Genomic DNA, 19,546 nt, shown 5'->3' with positions numbered 1-19,546 from the left:
GGCCAAGAAGCAGGCCTCATTCTCTTGCCCCATTACTCTCCCATCTTCCCTCTGTTCGCCTCACTCCATTAGCCTCTTGTCTCTGCCTCGAGGCTGTCTCAGTGGCCTCCAGTCCCTGCTCCCTGGGTTTCCACTGAGGTCCCATCTACCATCCCAACTGAAGCCTTGGGTGATGTTCACAGCGATGTTTGATCTTTCTTTGTTCCAGTTCTCAGAATTCTGTGCATAAATCTATTTCATCTTTTTTACACCAATTGTCATCTTTCCTGGTAGACAGATAGATCTTCTTCCCTTATCTAAAACCTAAGGTCTGGAAGGACCCCTTTTTCTGCATAATCATGATAAATCCCTTTGCCCTTTCTTGGTTGTCTGAGCCCTTGTCTAAGATGTAATGGAAACTTGAATACATCCTCTTACTGACATACCAAGTTTTGGAATCATTTATGGAAAAATAAAAAAAAATTTAAAAAAAGCTTTTGAAGCCTCTGAAATTAATAAATGTTTCTGAAATCCTCATATTTAAACATTTTTATGGTAATTTGAATGTTTTTTTTCTACTGTATACAAAATAAGATATAAGCTACAGAAGTGAGATGCACAAACCATCAAGTGTAAAAAAACCAACTTATGATTCACTTGGATTTGGAGTTTTCTGAAATGGAGAAGCAAGAAATACTTTCAACATTTATAAAATATATTACAGAAACTGCTCATTGCTTGAAAGACAGTGAGCCGAGCTTTGCCCTGTGTGTAGACAGAGTGGGTTCTAGCTACCTTGTCCCTGGAGTCACTCAGCTGAACATGCATGGGTTCTGGGACTCCATCTCCTTTCCGTGAAGATTGTTTTTTTTGTTGTTGTTTTGTTTTGTTTTTTAATATCAAAAGTCTTTACTGCTGCTTGGGAGAAGAAGTTTTCTGATTTAATTTTGCTCTAAGTTCTAAAAGAGCCCAGATTTTAAAAAGGGGGTTGTCACAGAAAAGGAAAACTGAATTAAGTTTAACTTCAGAATCTCACAAATACTGTCAGTTCTTAAAACTACCTTGATTTCTCTAGCATCCTTAAATGTTGATCCTTTTTCCCAGTAGACTACACATTTTCTTATATAAACAAAATTTGGATTTTTACTCAAATTTGCAAAATTTTAACTAATTTTATCAAAAAAATGCATCTTCTAATTTCAACCTCAACAATTCAAAGCAGCACAAGAAACTTTTTCACATTCAGTATTCAAAACTTGGTCTAGAAATGAGCTGTCCTTGGGTCTGAGTACTTGATCGGTTTTTGAAAAATGCTATAAGAAGTTTCTAGTTTGTCACCCAAATTGCATGTCAGACAACAGAGAATATTTTGTCACGCTTAGACACCATTCAATCATAATCTGAGTTTGACTTCAAAGCTTTCACAATTCAATTTTATTTAGAATTAAGAAAATATGACCAGAGAGAACAGTGTAAGGACACAGCAAACATTTGTCTTCAAACTACAGGGCAGAACGTGGGGGAAGGGAACATGTCCCTTCCCCCTCACCTGTTCTCCCTCCCCACCCTCCAGGTGCAGGCACCCTGCGGCCCTCTGACATCGGAGGCCTGGGAAGCCCCAAGAGCCGGGTTGCCTGAAGAGATACTTGCACCACTGTCCCTTCCTGAGGGTGCCCATGGGCTTCTGCAACACAAATACAGGCGTGCACACCTCCCATGCTGCACAAACACAGGCTGTCATGTGTAACGTCCTAGGCTTCTCGGCCAACCCAAGGTCTTTGTTAAAAAACAAAACAAAATCAACCTTTCATCATTATGAAATACTTAGAAAACAAGAACGTGTATTCTACAGAGGAAACCGTCCTGAGAAATCCCATCTCCTTTTGTGAGATTCTAATGAAGTCCCAACAACAATGAAAACAACCAAGAGAAACACAGATCCCTGTGAGGATGGAAATCTGCTCAAACAAAAACATTGGTAAGAAACTTTTGGACATAAAATATGCAAATGACTTATAAATCAAAATTGTTCAGTACCGGGGGACCCTTATCTGCCATTGTGTTTTAGTCAGCCTCTCCCAAGAAAACGAAATCAGAGCTACAGACCATGAATATTAACTTTTCCTGAGATTAACGTTCAGGTGACGTATACTGAACCCAGTGGGAAAAAATACAAGAAATAAATTGAATAAGATGAAAACTCTCCACTTTTATACTGAGTTTAGTAATTATTTTATTTTCTACAGTTTGAGGGATAGTTTCAAGCATCTAATTTCATTTCACATAAATCTCACAGCTATTTTAAAAGGTCCTACTTGACTGTTTTTGATAAAAAAATAATGCTTGATATATAAAAATTTAACTCACATAAAAACCTGAAACAAATACTACTATACAATTTTAATACAGGATTCCAGGTAAATCTTACATATCAGAGCTATAAAACATAATGTATATTATAGACTGCTAAGTAGTGAAATCAATACCCCTCAAGAGAATTTGAAAACAAACTTGGTCATTTATTACTTTGAAGAGATAATTCAGATTTTATTTTTCTATCCTAGGGAATCTTCCTTTTCCTAAATGCCACCATCCGTTTGTCAGTGTGAGGGGAAGGCAGTGTTCTCACAGTTGACCAACAAGCGTCTCATCTCCACAAAAGCACCCCTGAAGGCAGAGGTCCTTGTGAGGACCAGAGTCTCAATTTCAGGAATTATGACATGGAACTCAGAAGTAATGCTCAGATGCAGGCCTTCTGGGCTTGCCTCAGCCTGTGTGTGTGCAATTGAGGCATATGAGTCACAAACTCAGATGACATCTTAACTGATTAAGGTATCCCGGTGAAATAGGAGACAAAAGTTGGTGCAGAAAAGTTTCAGTTTTATGCCATATCCAAAGTCAAATGAATTTCAGTGCTAGAGAAAATCCTAACTGATTGTGTCCCTCTGGAATCTCAAGCATATGCCCTTTGAGCTGACAAGAACTTTTTTTACAAAAAGGTAAGATGCCTCTCAGAATTGATGCTATGCCCCTTCCTAAAATAGCAGCGATTAGTGTAAAGCTCAACTAGGTTCAGATTGCTGTGTCTAAAGTGTAGTTAGGGTCAAGTTTATATTTGTACTTTAAAAAGCAAGGTTAAATTTTACTGCTCCTTAAGGTGATCTAGGTAGACTGTGTATAAATATTAATTAAAAATAGATTAGGGACTCTGCTCTTTTGAATTTTAAGTATATAGATATTTTGTTCAAGAGACAGAAATTAAGGGTTTATAAGAATGTATCATACGGTGTCCAAAATACTGTCAAAATTAATAATACTCTGAAAATTTAAGATGATAAATTACTTCAAAATCTGCATTGCCTCATCTCCTGAAGAAACAAACAGGACAGGAAGACTTCAGAGAATACCGTAGTCATGATGTAGATTTAGCTGCACTGTGACCCAGCACTCTAGCATAATGGCTTTTGGAGCCTGGTGAAGGAAATGAGCATCTCACACTAAGGCTGAGCTCCTGCTGGCTCTCGCACAGGTGAAGTTCAGAAGGGTGCGGACTTCAATCCCTCTATGTTACAAACATTTCTTTAGTGTTCATTAGATAATGGGAGAAAAAACAACTGGGTATGTTTAAATGATTTTATCTCTTGTTTTATAAAGTGTCTATGTTCCTAAATCATCTGCCTAAATACTGGTTGAGCTGCTGCCGAAGTCTCTGACAGGTGGTATATTTTCATTGTTGTTTGGTCCATGGGTCCATTTCAGTCTTTTATTGGCTCAGAGTCACAATTCCACATAGAAATATTCCTAGTTCTGTTAGTGGAATTTAAATCCCTCATGTCTAGAGCAGGACCGGTTGTTGAGCTGTTCCCAGTGAACTGTGAAAAGGCATCCTGGGTCCTGGGTGCCTGCTCCTGCATCACCGCTCACTGGGGCGTCTTTCCAGGTCTGCTGGAGTCCTGAGTTTCCTCACTCTCTCCCTTCGTTGGGTATGTCTGTCCCTGTAATCTGTAAATCCTGACAATGTCCTTGATAGATGTGGAGCTTGTGTTACTAAGGTCAGACATTTTTCAAGAGCTATGTCTTCTTAGATTATTGAACCTTTTATCAAAATGCAGAAATCTCAATTTTAGCAATTCTTTTTCAATTACAATCTTGTTTTTATGCAGTTAATATGGTTTTAACAGCATCCTTTATTAATACTTGCCCGAAACAGCAGTTTCCATTCTTTTACTCTCAATGTTTTGTTCTCCTGTGTTAGGTGTGTCTTGTCTTTTTTTTTTTTTTTTTTTTGGTACTAGGGATTGGACCCAGGGATGCTCAGTCACTGAGTCACATCCCCAGCCCTTTTTATTTTTTATTTTGAGGCAGGGTCTCACTCAGTTGCAGAAGCTGGCTCTGATCCTGTGATCCTCCTGACTCAGCCCCCACCCCCAGTCTCTGGGATTCCAGGCATGTGCCAAAGGGCCCACCAGGTACATCTGACTTTAACTCAGCCCGAGGAGCTCTGTCTGCATGGCCTCGGGCATTTCTATTCCATTCCATTGCTGTTATGGGCTTCATGACTCTCGTTTTGTGTGTGCCACTTCTCTGTCCTGTTTTCCTGCATTTTATTCTCTCTCATTTCCTGCCCCATTGCTCTTCCTCTACTGATCAGACATTCTGTGTTTTACTTCAGTCCCTCGGATGGTTATCTTGGAAATTTTAGTTTCATCTCTAATTTAAAGATTAAATGTTTCCTGGGGCACCATGGTGCATGTCTGCAATCCCAGCAGCTCAGGAGGCTGGACAGGAGGATCACAAGTTTAAAGCCAGCCTCAGCAAAAGTGAGGTGCTAAGCAACTCAGTGAGACCCTGTCTCTAAATCAAACACAAAATAGGACTGGGGATGTGGCTCAGTGGTCAGGCGCCCCCGAGTTCAATCCCTGGTACCCTGCCCCCCAGCCCCCCAAAATTAAATGTTTCATGTTAAAATGACTAGACTGAGAAGATGACTGGCCAGGAACTGCTGTGAGGAGGCTCCCAGCCTGCGGTTCTGAGGAAGGCTATGGTGAGGGCCCATGACCCTTCAGGACGCTGTTGAGTGCCTCTCTGGGGACAAGAGGGGCCTTCTTCCAGAGGCTTGGGGCTTTCCTCCACAGGGCACAGGGGATCTACTGTGCTGTGCACTGGTGAGCTCTGCCCTTGTGCCCTCCCTGGGGCTCGAAGTTCTGACTCACGTGGTCATCCATGGAGCATGGTGAGGGGCCCCCCCGGTGCTGGTCCGTTGGGACTGGAATTGAGCCAAGACAAGACAGGCCCAACTTCAAACCAAACGTTCAGGGGGTTGAAAGGCCTTTGGGGAGAATCATCCTCTATCACAAAGGACTATGGAGGTAGTTCAGTGGTGAAGCACCAGGTTCAATTCCCAGTACAATAAATAAATAAATAAATAATCCCCCCTCATGTGGCACCAGAAACTTCTAAACAAAGAAAAGCCCCAAGTGCAGGGAAGACGAGGGAGTCCTGAGTCATAGCTCTGAGTCTCTAGGTGGTGAAGGCCACAGTGCAGAGGGACTTCAGGGCGGAGGTGGTGTGGGAAGCTCCTACTCCTTCCACACCAAGGGCAGCCTGGTGAGGGCAGCTGGTGCGAGAAACCCTCAGCCATCGTCCCAGCCTCACCCATCACTCCATGTTCATACCAGGCACACCTGTGGACACACTGGACACGGGAAAGCCTCCAGTGGAACCTTGAATTGTCACCACAAAGCTCTGGTGCTGGCAGGGTCCCCAAGCACAGCCAAGGGTAAGCTCAGCCATGCCCAGACAGAGTGTGCATTGGAGAATTCTGGGCAGCAGCACAGGTGGGGTCCTCCAGCGGCTCCACGGTCCTGCTCAGGAAAACCACGCTCAACCCAAGAGGGGGACCATGGCAGTCTCTTAAAGCAGCCTGCTGGCATGACCAACTCCACCCCCCGAGCACCACACCCTCAGGAGTCCCCATGAGCCTCAGCTGCGTGAAGCCTTCTGTCCAGGTTGCCTGTGGCCTGTGCGTTGTCTCTCCCATCCCTGTGACTGAGTCAGGTGTGAAGCTGACCTGGTCTGAGACTCAAGGCATCTGCTGGAAGCTTCTGGGCAAAGTCTCCTTTCTTCATGGAGCACGTGTGTGCGGCAGCTGTGATCTTATCCTGGAGCCAACGGCCTGGTCCACTCTTTTCCATAAAACCTATCGCTATCACATTTCACCCTGGGGGCTTGTTGGCACCCAGGGAGGGGGGTCTTGGTGCTGATTTTATAAATGTTGGCACTGACTTTTTCTTTTTTGCAAGAGTGAAAGGAGTAGGATTTACTCAAGTGGGAAGAACAGAAACAGAACTCTCCAGGGGTGAGAGGGAACCAGTAGCAGGTACCCAACACTGATGTTCTAATAGAGGGTCACTGAACCAAATATGTCCGCACACACACACGCCTACTTGGTGAGTTTCGTCATACAGAAATAATCATTCAGCCAACATCATAATTAAGATAATGAGTAACTTACCATCCCTACAGACTCCCGGGGCCTTAACCCCTTCCCCAGGCTCCTGCTTCCCTCAACCCCATCCCTAGGCACCCACTGATTTCCCATCACTGTACACTGTACACATCCTCTAGAATTCCACATAAGCGAGGTCCACCCTTCCTATCTGGTGTCTTCCCTTATGTGTGCTTATTTTGAGACCTGCCCAGGATGTGGGTGTGCCCAGGGTCTTTCTACTCTGCTGTGTGGATGAAGCAGTTTATGGCTCACCTACTGTTGGACGTGTCAGTTGTTTCCAGTTTGCCTGATACAAATAAAGCTGCCAGGAACATTTAAACAGTAAAAAAAAAATACTTTTAAAAATCAGTACCTTTGCTTTTTGGTTGGGAAAAAAAAATCCTAGAATGCTTTACCTATGTTCTAGCTCCTGGGCAAAGGTGTCCACAGGGACATTATAAATATCCCTATAACCGAAAGATTATTGTATTTACTGTTATGTTTCCTTTAGATTCACCCACTGCCTCTAAATCATTCCTTCTCAAATTCCAGTCTTTTCTTTTAGGATCATATTTATTCTTTTTAAAAATATTTAATTAAAAAATTAAGTAACATGCAGACAAAAGTAAAATTCCAAGTTTTACTGAAAACAATTTTTTTATAGTTGGTCTTGACCTTCATTCTTGAAAGATTTTGCTAAAATACAATTTTAACTTAGCATTTATTTTTTTAAATATTTTGAGAATATTGTTCTCTATCATTTGTCTTCCAATGTTGATTCTAATTAGTTAACTATCAGTTGAATTGTCATTCCTGTGTAGGAAATGTCTTATTCTAACTGCTTTTAGAAATTTCTATTTGACTTTTACAATCTATAGTTTCGGTGTTTTATTCAGATGAGGCTTTCATTTTATTTAAGCTACATGGAATTAGTTGGGATTCTCAAGTCTTAAAAATCATAGAAAGTTTTACTTTATTATTTCTTTAGATAATATCATTCTATTATTTTTCTTTTTGGAAACCTAAAAAATATTTGAAACTTCTATATTCTGTCTTTTTAACTTCTCTTTTATCTTTAAAGATTTGGGGTTGCATTTTTGATTTTTCATATCAAATTTCAAATTTAAGTTCTAATTTGTCTTTTTGCCCATGTTTTCTTTACAGGTTAGCTTATTTAGTACATCTTTTGACAGGTATTCTAAATTTCAATTCTATATTTCATGTGTGTATGTGTGTAGTCTGGGTATTTCTGACAGTCCTTTATTTTTTAACAATTTGCTATATATACTTTTAAAAAATATATTAATCACACTCTTATTCTCTCCCTGATAATTGCAATTTCCATATTTTTTATTTTTTCTGTGCTGGGGGTCAGACTCAGGGCCTTGCGTGTGCTGGGCAAGTGCTCTACTGCTGAGCTGCCCCAGGCCTCAATCTGTGCATTTTTTCAGGGTCGAGCCTCCTGTTCTCATTCCTGATGGCTTATCGTGATTTTTCTCATTATTAGTTCATGCTTTGCCTGACATTATCTGAAGGGATTATTTGGAACCTCATTTTAAGTACAGGTCCCCTGGGAGGGTGTGGGCTCATTTCAGCCCAGGGTCTGGCACTGCTATCTCATGACTTAGCACTTTCTGTGCCGTACAGAGGAGTGAATATTTGCCCCAAACTCAGGAAAAGATGATAATTCTTCCAGATGATATTTTCTGCTTTACCCAGAGCAAGAGAAAGCCCAGGCCTACCCCCTGCTCTCTCCAATGAGGTAGTGCCTTCTGAGTCCTTGTTTCTAAATTGCTGCCTGGTCAGGCCCTCGTGCCACTGTTTGCTCCAGTGTCCACCCCCAGTGGCCAGTAGTTGCCCCAGAACACTAGCTCATTCGATTTCTTCTCTACAGTCCAGTTTTTTCTCAATTGCTGGCAAATGAACTTTCCATCGCCAAGTTAACACGGTTATTCTTTTAAAAGTGCATGTTTATGATTAAATCCAGTAGTTTTTCCTGTGATATGAACTGCAAGGCTTTTAGGGATGTCCACTGACTACACTGTCAGAAACAGACTTGCAATGTAACTTAATTTATACCCAATCGATAACCAAGGTAAGCTAAACATTCAACAAGAAGAACATGATCTTCAACACCACCCAGCAAAGCTTTCCCCTTTGACTGATTTGAAGATAAATTCCTTAGAGATGCAGGATTTTCTATTCTGCTATGGATAAGGCAGTCGGTCAATGATTGAAGTAGATTTTCAAAGGACCGCACATGACTATAAAGATGAAGACCACATGGCACTAGAGGACGGGTGGGTGGATGAGTGGATAGATGGAAAGTTATGTGTATGTAAGCATGAAATTACTATATGTAATGTAATTATTATACATATCATGTATATCATATGTGGTGTGTTTGTGTACATGTGTGTGTGTGTGTATATATATATATATATATATATATATTTAACTATTGTTTAAAAATTCTGCCCTATAAAATATGTACATTTTAATTGCAACTCAGTAGGAAACTCACAAGACTAGATTGTGCTTTGTTGTGTGTGAATGACATATATGTCATCAGGATTTCTTTCTTCAGGGTTTGCATTAATAAGAATCTACTCATGGTCCCAGCCCGTATGCTGGGGAATGTGACTGCTGATCGAGGCTGGCTTGGTACCCTTGTAGTCATCTCTCAGATCAGCAAGAGGAGGCTCAGCTAATGATCCCAGCTCCAAAGCTGTACCTGTTGCTATTGACAGATTTTGTTCCTTAGTATGAGCTGCCAGCTGACTGTGACAGGTTGTGAACTAGCACCCTGTTTGTGTTGGCACCCAAACAGTACTTAGAGCTCAGGAAATAAAAACAGCCAGATTATAATGGACACAGAGTTTCTGAGGTAAAATTGTAACATTATATAAATGATAAACTTGACCGCAATAATAAAATCATTTTTAAAATAATGTCAGAGTTTGGGGTGTCTTTCAAGAACCGTCTGCCATGTGTGAAATGTACAACCTGCAATTGCAAAGAAGAAGAGAGGATAGGAATTCAGTTCCGTACCTGGGCACCCTACTACATTTTCTAACAGACCACTCTGCCAGAAAGCTGCCAAAGACAGATAGGAAGAGATAAAGCAAAGGGGGAATCATTTGAATGACATGGATGTAAATATAAAATACCACAGCATGGGGGGGAGATTAACTTTATATCTTTGCTCTTTTTCTTTGTTAGGCTCTGAGCTGGCTGTCTTCTGTGGCTCTTCTTTATCTATTCTGCATATCCCTTTGTACCAAGTCTGGATTGGCACATTTCAATGTCGAGCCAATGATACTATGAAGTATGTATTTGGTCTTTGCCCCGATTCCTGGCATGTGACTCCTAAAGTCCTGGGACTTTGCAAGGTGACAGGTGGCTTCTTTGGGGTTTTGTTTGCTGCCTTTTGTTCTTGCGTTCCTGGGAACACACTAGTGGCTGGCAGCCCCTGGGTAGCTTCAGGACAGCGGGTGAGTCCTGCCACAGGAAACCCAGGCAGGATTACCGGCTGGGAATTTTTAGCACCAGCAAACTCAAGGGAGGAGAGAGGAGCAGAAGGTTAAGCTGATCACCAGCGCCCAGCCCTTGGCCGGTCATGCCTACATAATGAAGCCTCCATGAAAACTCAAAAGGACGGGGTTCAGAGAGTTTGCCGATAGCTGGAGGGTGGCAAGCCTGCAGAGGACATGGAAGCTCTGCCCTTCTTCCTCCCTACCTCGCCTCAGGCATCTCTGCAGCTGCATCTTTTAACCAGTGAACAGAAAAAAATCAGTATTTTCCCGAGTCCTGTGCATTGTCCTAGCAAATTAACTGAACCCAGAGCAGGGGATTGTGGGGCTCCTCGTTCATAGCTGGTTGGTCAGAAGCACAGTTCAACAACCTGGGGCCCGCAGCTGGCATCTGAAGTGCAGGGAGTCTGGGGTCTGGCCCTGCAGCAAGGCAAATGGTGTCAGAGCAGAATTAAGTCCTTGCTGGTGTCTGCTGCTGCAGAACCACTGCTTGCTGGTGGGGAGAAAGCCCCACCTCTTCAGGTCACACAAGTCTGTGTGGATGGCTGTGATGTGAGAGCAGAAGAAAAGCGGCTTGTTTTACACGTCACTCCAAGAGGCTGCGTCACTAGGAAAGTAGTACTGGGAGGCAAGGGCAAGGCGAGTTTGGTGAGTGTCATTGACACATTGGAGTATCAGGTGACTTCCAGTGAGCATTATCAGATGGAAGAAAACTCAGCTGGCACGTTCGGCCTTGAGTCTAATTTCTTAGTAAATATAAAAGATGCCATCATTTTCTTGTTTTAAAGATAATTAATGTGACCAGGTACTTACCGCTCTGGTCCCAGGGCAGCCTGGAGATTGGCATTTGCCACTCATTCGATTTGGAATTAAGACATCATCCCAGCAAGACGGACCCTTCAAGAAAACACAACACAGAGTGTAACAGAGTGTAACACACATGTACTCCCAGGTACATTTTCCAAAGTCTTTCTGTTTCTATTACTAGATGCAGTGTAGTAAGTGTGTAGTACAGTGATCTGCAGACTGTGGTCTACAGATACTGTGGGGCCTCTCCAGATGCTTCCTGGGGTGTACCAGGTCAAATCTGTCATCATAAATATTCTAAGGCTGCATTTGTTGATGGTGCCAAACATGTTCATTTCCCATTCCCACACTTCCTCCAGGGCCCTCTTTAAACTACTGCCTTATTAGGACGACCATCCCCGAGCGCGGCCCATCCTCTCCATCTGTCCTACTCTTTGCCTATATGTACTCTACATCTGTCCCTCTGCTTCACAGCAGCTGTCACTAAAGTGGCATGGCCAGAGTGATGACTGTCTGTGCCCCACTGAACAAGGGACACACAAGGGCAGACTTGGTCCATGCCAGTCACGGCAGCATCCAGAACCTGGAGAGAACCTGACACAGAGGGCACCTCAACAGGGTCTCCTGGTGATTGAAGAAACAAAGATTAAGTGACAGAAAGAGTCTATGAAATCAGAAGAGAGGGTGTAAACTGAAATCTCAGGGTCAATTAATGCATGACTTGGAAAGCAACCAGCAATGCCATCAGAAGTCTTTAACTAAATTTGACAAAATTTCGAGAAATCTATACTGGCCCCAAAGACTAAGAACAGAAGGAGCGTATGCATTTTGTTTAGGGATCTTCTGGACATCATACTGAGAAGCAGAACAGCCCAAATCACCAAAGACAGCTAAACAAACATCCACAGCTAAATTAAATAATATGTTGCAACTACAATTTGTTGTTCTTGTTCATTAGCCATATACTCGGTGAAAGGAATAGAAAACTGGATTAAAGTAGGAGCACAACTATTTAAGTGATTGTAAAGGGAAAAGTTACAAGGAAATAAAAATGCAATCTGCATCCTTTGGGGTAGGAGTCCTCTCGCTACTGACAAACTTAATTGTTTAAAATGTTAAAACTTTGGTTAACTTCATTACAATTTTAATTGGTGACTTTTGAGTGAAAATATGCACACATATCACACTCAAAAAGACTGCATTCAACACATGTGGATTGTGTGCAGGCCCCTGGAGACTGCCTGTCACTGCTGGCCTGTTGAGCACACAGAGCGACTGACCTCCTGTCCCTCCTGAGGCACATTTAACCTAGGCTTAAGAACTAGCAATAGGTAAACCCAGAGCACCAATGAGCACAGGAGAAGTGATGGTCAGGGCAGAGTCCCATGCTTCTCAGGATGTGCAACAGGCTGTGGCAGAGAATGAGCTTCTGTCCCCACAGGAGCACATGGAGGTGGGGGGTGGGGGTGCCACTGGGGACGTATGAGAGGCAGAGGGAACCTGGAGCCACAAAATTCCTATCATCCTCTACAGGGAAAGATCAGATCACCTACTTAAAAAGAATCAAAATAGAATTTTAAAATTGTAGCAATATCTTCAAAGCTCAGAGAGGAAGGTTTTCAACCTAAAACTCTGCATCCAACCTAATTACCAACTACACGGGAGAATGACTGACAGTGCTAGGAGATACAGAATGAGCTGGGAAGGGTGCTCAGAGTTTGGAATGACAGCTTGAGGACACCAGAGGCAGGTGTTGTTGGCCTCGCATTTGTGAGCCTGGAAGTGAGCCAGGGTCAGTAGCTGAGCCATTGTCTCCGAAGCTGTGATGGGAAGAATAGAGAAGAGAAGAAAGAGCTTTCTGCAGAGGTGGTGTGAGGGCCAGGAGGACGAAGGTTTGGACAGAGGAGCAAAACTCATTGCCATGAGTTGGCCTGAGGATCATTCCTGCTTCCAGAATCAGCCCAGAGCAGCCCGCCAGCTTGCAGCAGAAAATAGAGAAGATGCCGGGGCAAGTGTGCAAGGACCCAGAGTCCACATGGCCTTGCCCTCCCCTTCACCAGCACACGCATGCATGCACACATGTGCACATGCACACATACCACCACACATGCATGCACACACGTGTGCACTGTTCTAGAGAAAGGGAAGGAAGGCTGAGCTCCACCCGAGTGCCTAAGCCATCCTGTGGTGGCACTTTAACCAGAACCTCAAACGCAGTGGGTTTTTTGATTCACAGCTCATTGGCCCAAGAGCCCCTGCTTAGACTGGACCTAAGCATGCAGAAGGGAATTGCTGTGGGCCAGCTTCTGCTGTTGTTAGAAAGCCTTGCTTCCAAGGTCAGCCCTCAGATGGCATTTGGGAACTTGGATCTCACAAGTGTCCCTGCCATTCCCTTACTGATGTGGGTGGTTTGCAGAACCTAAGCTGTTTGGACAAAGTATATGATTCATGCCCAACACCTCTTCCCTTCTGGGTGTCTGGAATTCTGCTAAGCTGGGCAAAGACACCCACACGACCAGCCCCCACAGAACCCCTGCTGCACAGCCTCTGCACTATTGCAGCTGTGGTGGGAGGGATAAGAGTCTGCTGAGAGACCCCAGGAGAGACTGCTGGAGACATGTGGCTCCTCCGCATCTCCCCCTAGAACTATCCCTTTACAGACTTTGCTTCTTGCCCTTTTGCCTTGAGGAATCTCAGCCGTGTGAAGTGACTACACGCCCCATCTTGCAAGTCCTTCTGGTGAATCACTGAGTCTGGAGGTGGGCAGCAGTCCTGGGGCTCATGATGCAGTGTCACATAATTAGTCATCAGGAGAATGTTGTCCCAGCCACATAGGAGGTCAGTGCTTAGGGCCAGTGACCAAGAATTAAAAACCCCATTTCATCTGCTGATCCCACTGTCATTGGGATAATGTTCACACTCATTTTATTTTCAGTCTTAGAGTCACACTAGTGAGAGCAGAACACTGTAATCATGATTATGGGAGAAAATGCATAAGGTGCTCAGCTGGGACAATGTAAAAGTAAAACGCAAACTCTAAGGATGGGGAGGTGAAGGTAGAGCTGGGGGAACAAAGGAAGGAGGGGACTGGTACTCTGATCTTACAGGTGGTTGTTTTATGATAGGGCCATCCACATATTTGATTTTTAAACTCACATCTATTTAATTAAAAAATTACAAACATCTTGCTGGGTATAATGGTGTATGCCTTTAATCCCAATGGCTCAGGAGGCTGAGACAGGAGGATCACGAGTTCAAAGTCAGCCTCAGCAAAAGTGAGGCGTTAAGCAACTCAATAAGACCCTGTCTCTAAATAAAATAAAAAAATAGGGCTGGGGTTGTGCCTCAGTGGTCCTGTGCCCCTGAGATCAATCCCTGGTACCTACCCTCCCCTGGGCAGAGGGACATCTTGAAATAGAAGAGAAGTGAAGCAATAATACTTAGAAGCTCAGCACATTCATCAGTCTTGTTTTGTAGCTTAAAGTGAGAAATCCAATGGGGAAAGATGTAGCTGTGACTCAGTCCCCTGCATCATACATCACACCTAATAACAACCCAAAGGGCATCTTGCTTATTTATCTGTTCTGATCCTCATTTCTCGGATGGTAGTGGTTACATCCGATCTCTCTCTCTCTCTCTCTTTTTGACAACTAGGAAAACTTTCGAGTCAAAGTCAGGGATCACCCCTAGAGATGCTGCCTAACTCATAATAAACACTCGGTTTGTTAGGGTTACTTTTCACGTCCTCATTTAATGTATTGTTTCTTGATTGTAGTTTTGGGGTAACCTTGTAAGCTTATCAAATCATTTTTAAATAGGTCAGGGTGAAATTGATGGTCATTCTCTTTTCGCTCTTCAAGTTTACTGACAGCACCCACAGGAGCAGTTTCTCGTGTTCCTTCTTTCTGTCCAGGGACAATGCCATCGCTCTTGAGGAAACAAAGTACTCTATGGACACATGGCCCTTCTAGGCTCTGGCTCTCAAACCGAGGCTGATGGCACTTCACGCTAATCTACAGCACACGTGCAGGTCTGGAAAATCCCTGGATTTATTTATCTATTGATACCTGGGATTGAATCCAGGAGCACTTAAACTCTGAGCCATATCCCTAGCCCTTTAAAAAAATATTTTATTTAGAGACAGGATCTCCCCAAGTTGCTTAGGACCTTGCTAAGTTGCTGAGGCTGGATTTGAACTTGCAATTCTCCTGTCTCAGCTTCCTGAGCCTCTGAGATAACAGGTGTGCACCACTTTGTCTGGCAAATCCCTAGGTTTAAAAGAAATCGGTTTCACTGTGGCTAACCCTGTCATACGTGAGATGGCAGTGCTTTCTTGGGCACACAGTGGTTTCTTCTGGACAACTCAGCATGTGCAGTTGAGAAAGAAAACCCAACATGGCGGCTAAAAAGGAGCAGGAATAAGCGTGGGCAGGAGTGAGGTTCCATTTATGTTTTGCTACCCAGTTGGAGTTCCTTTCCTGCCTCAGAGGCTAGGAGTAAATGAGATTATCTGTGTATGACACAGATAATTATTTTTCAGATCTTAATTTTCAGTGCCCAAACAGCAATTGAAACATTTATACAATTCTTAGAATTGTCATATAAAATGCTACAGGAGCTCACAAATCCTTAGGCTGTGCAGAGATATCATAGAAAACTCAGCCACAGTTTCCTAACTGATCTCAAACCACAACACAAAAAGTAACAAAACTAAGTAGGACGCTGCGAATGCAGGAGCTCAGGAGCTCAGCTTGGCTAAACACAGGCTGGTCTCTCTGTGCCACCCACTCTACTGTGGGAATGTCCCATCTACCTGAAAACAGAAACAGGTGTCTCAGGAAGATGTGTCATGGCACAGCAGACTTAACTTTTAGCCTTTCTAATTTTAGAAAGTATAAAATTTTAATGATCATTGCACATTCTGTTTTAATGCATGACCAAAGCATTTATAATTAATAGTTTTTGTGCAGGGGTAAGAAGGGTTTTTAGATTAAAAGTTTAAAGAGACCGTAAATTACATGGTGGTAGAAGGGAATTTAAGATTATAACATGTCAACAAAAGAATCCAAAATGAATTCATCTCCCAAATCTAGAGAATCATAGAAAGATATAGTTTAGATTTTTAAATGCCCCAAAGGCTTGCATGTAAACGCTTCATCCCTGACTAGGTGCCGTGGGGAGGTGGTGGGCAATGTGATAAGTGGGATGGAGTGGGAGGTCTTAGGTGATTAGGGTGTGCCCTTGAAGGGGACTGTGGAACCCTGAGTCTCTCTTTTTTCCTCCACTCCTGGCCATGAGGTGAATGATTTACTCTGCCACACACCCCCACCATGAGGGGCCCCCATAGGCCCAAAGTCACAGGGCCGACTGGTCATAGATGGAAACTTCCACAATTGGGCCCAACAAACCTTTTCTCTTTCTAATTTGATTTATCTAAGATATTTGTAATCATAGCAGAAAGTTGTCAAACGTTGCCACTATACCAGAGGTGAACAAACTATGGCCTGCTAGCCAAATCAGCCCAGTGTCTCATTTTGTATAGCCCTTGAGCTAAAAAAAAATGTATTCACATATCCAAATGGTTGAAAAGCATAAAAAGAAGAGTAATATTTCATGGCACTTGAAAAATTAAGTGAAATTCAAATTTCAGTGTCCATAAATCCAGTTTATTGGCACATGGCCACATATGGCGTAAGGCTGCATTCATGGCTCATGGGCAGAACTGAGTTGCTGCAGCGCAGACTTCCTGACCTGCTATATTTGCTGTCAGGCTCATTATGGGAAAAGTTTGCCAACCCTGAGGTATACTAAAAAAAAAAAATTTCTAAATTCTTACCAAAAAGCACTATTTTATTTTTAGTATTGAAGCATCATTTTGGCTACTGCATGAACACAGTAGTTTGTCTGAGTAGCTATGTCCCAGATCTCCAGGGAGAAACAACCTCAATCAAAGCCTTAGCACTGCTGACCTCCAAGATCTAAGAAGGTGCTGACAGAGGCAGCCTCTGCATCCACAGGTCCCTCCAGTTGTTGGAACCAGTCAGTGGAAAAGTAACAGAAAAGGCATTTGGTGAGGTTCCTGACTAATGTCACCATGCACAGAAAAGCATGATGTAGAATATAATTTAAGCTCCAGACAGACAAAAGGATATTTTCTCAAATTACCTAAATAAGTCTACGCTCTACTTTTCATATGTCAGCATATCCATTTCTGCTTAAAAAATTTCAAATCCCTTTTTCTATAATGTTAATATAAAGTCTTGGCATTACATTTTTTTTCTTTTTTGATACCAGGGATTAAACCCAGGGGTGCTTAGCCATGAGCTACACCTCCAGCCCTTTTATTTATTTATTTATTTTTAAATTTGGAGATGGGGTCTTGTTAAGTTGCTTGTTAAGTTGCTTGTTAAACTTGCAATCCTCCTGCCTCATCCTCTTGAGTCACTGAAATTATGGGCATGAACCACCACACCCCACTTATTTACAGTTTTTGAAAGCAGTTATTATAATTAATTTTACTTAACTTTTCTTCCACCAAATTTTCTCATGTTATCATCAATTGTGCTGCATTTCAAATATTTTCTTGAATAACTCCACAAATACTTAAAGCCATATAGTTCAGCTTAAAGGACTCAGATGATTTTGAAATTCATACTCAGAATATAATACCACAAGAGCAGAAGTGTCTTTAAAGCAGCTGTACCCAGAGGCCTGCATCCTCTCTTTATCTTTTTAACTCCATTGGCCACAATGACAAAGAGAAGGAGCTTTGAAGTCCACAAATCTACTGCAGCCTGTTTCTACCAATTACTAGCTCTACACTCTCAATCTGGTCACGTTTACTCATTCCAAACTTAGCATTCCTCATCTGGAAAATGTGGACTTAGCACCTCCTCCCTACAGTGGGGATGAGGACTTGATGCAACACCTGACTTTGGTCCCCACATGCGGTGCCCAGCACATTGTGAAGAGAAAAGGGCAACTGCTGCTTGTATTATTTCTTGTTTCTCGAATATAACTAAGTTGGGTTATTTTTAGCTTAGTTAATAGCTGCATGAGTCCATTTCCAAGGGCAGTGACAGAACCCAATGGGTGCTTGTTAATTCTTCCTGTTTGTCAACTTCCCTGTTACCCAGCCGCTCCCAGAGTTTATAGCACCTTCCTGACTATGCGGCAGGTAACTGTTAAAGCAGTTGTCTCCACCTGTCACACGGTAGATGCTGTCCTGCACCTTCATCTTCTTCCAGTCGATTTAAAGTTCCTAGGCTTTATACGAAGCTGAGCACAGCACTTTGATTCTCGCAAAGGCTCAACAAAGGCAAGCATTAAATAGTAAGCAGGGAAAATAATAAAGAAAAAATCCATTGAACCAAAATGTTCCTCTACTCTCCAAGTCTCTATTGAACAGCTTTTAAACAGTCTGAGTATAGTTTTGAAAAAAGGAGAAGAAGCCTTTTTCATGTAGATCTCATGGAGTAGCTACAAAAGCTAGTGTTGCAAGTGAACCAAGTACACTCACTCAAATGGGTAAGAAAGCTAAAACTCCCCTGCCAGGCACTGGCCACATACAGAGCACCTGCAGCACCGACCCCACACACACGGCTGGTGCAAATGTAAACTGGTACAGTTGCTTCAGACACCTGTTAGACATTGTTCAAAAGGTAAGTGTAAGAGAAGACTTAGCCATCCTATTCCAAGTGTCTACTCACATTAAAACAGGTCCATGCAGAGAATCATGCAGACATTCATAAGAGTTCTCTTCATAATGGTCGCAAGCTGGAGACCACCAAAATATCTATCCAAACATGAATGGATCAACAAAACAGTGCTGGTAGGATTGATTTCCTTATGGCTGTAACCCCAAGGGCCTCAGCTCGTGGGTGCCAGGTGGCTGGAGGCCTCATACAGTTCCTGCCAGGTGAGCACCCTCAGCTTGGCAGAGCTGACTTCTACCACACACGCAAGGACACTATCTGCTCCCATCTCCTGTGCTGCAGCCTATCGCGTGGTCAAGGGAAGTCTTAGACAATGTCATGGAGGGAGTGAATGGCCTCCCACCACTTTGGCTATACTCTCTGGATTAAAGCTTCTGCCCACATTCAAGAGGAAGAGATCTCACAAAAGCCAAGGTATCAGGGCCCAAGAGGGCTCCGGGGTTCAGTTTTGTGTACATCCAAACCACACCCACTCTCCAGTGAGAAAGACCTCCCAACAAATGAGAGCTTGAGAAGTGACGATTCCATGTGAGTTTAGCTACTAAGTACCCAGGCTATTTCTTAACATAAACTTAATTTCTCATATAAATATGTGAATAATTGAATACTTCCCTGAAGTTCTTTTAAACTTTCAAAGAGCATATAATTTCATAGCTTAGTTGGTGATAAGACACATATACTAGATGGACCAGAAACTGAGTTTCTTCTCATTCTGGCAAATAAACTTGAAAATATCAGCACATTTTATAAAAGCAAAATAAAAAATGTATGTGGTTCTAATGAATGTGTACATTCTGTTCTAACTTGAATTTATTCCCTGTGATTTTTTAGAGTAGAAACATTTTATGGACTTTTCCTTCTGATCACTGAACTGCTAGTCTCAATATGGTTAGTTCCATAGAAAAGACAGAACACTGCAGTCCACATAAAGAAACTGGCTATTCCCAATTAATACATGGGCAAACAAAGTAAACAGACACTTCTTAAAAAAAAAAAAAAAAAAAAAAAAAAAAAAAAAAAAA

At 42.6% G+C, this 19,546-nt stretch overlaps 1 protein-coding gene across 11 annotated transcripts in view; it reads right to left on the bottom strand.

Annotated features, from left to right (window-relative positions):
• The window catches only part of Prkn (parkin RBR E3 ubiquitin protein ligase), a 1,173,661-nt gene that overhangs the window by 619,778 nt on the left and 534,337 nt on the right, over positions 1-19,546 (bottom strand). For all 11 annotated transcript variants that reach the window (XR_007348672.1, XM_048805871.1, XM_048805865.1 and 8 more), the window contains exon 5: positions 10,816-10,899. Coding sequence is in view for 10 of the 11 variants with exons in the window: in XM_048805871.1 (XP_048661828.1) it covers positions 10,816-10,899 (84 nt within the window). In the remaining variant the exon portion in view is untranslated. The remainder of the gene's footprint in view (positions 1-10,815; positions 10,900-19,546) is intronic.

This window comes from Marmota marmota, unplaced genomic scaffold, assembly GCF_001458135.2.
Source record: "Marmota marmota marmota unplaced genomic scaffold, marMar, whole genome shotgun sequence".
NCBI lineage: Eukaryota > Metazoa > Chordata > Mammalia > Rodentia > Sciuridae > Marmota > Marmota marmota.
Note: the sequence above shows the minus strand (reverse complement) of the source record. Positions and strands in the feature narration are given on the sequence as shown.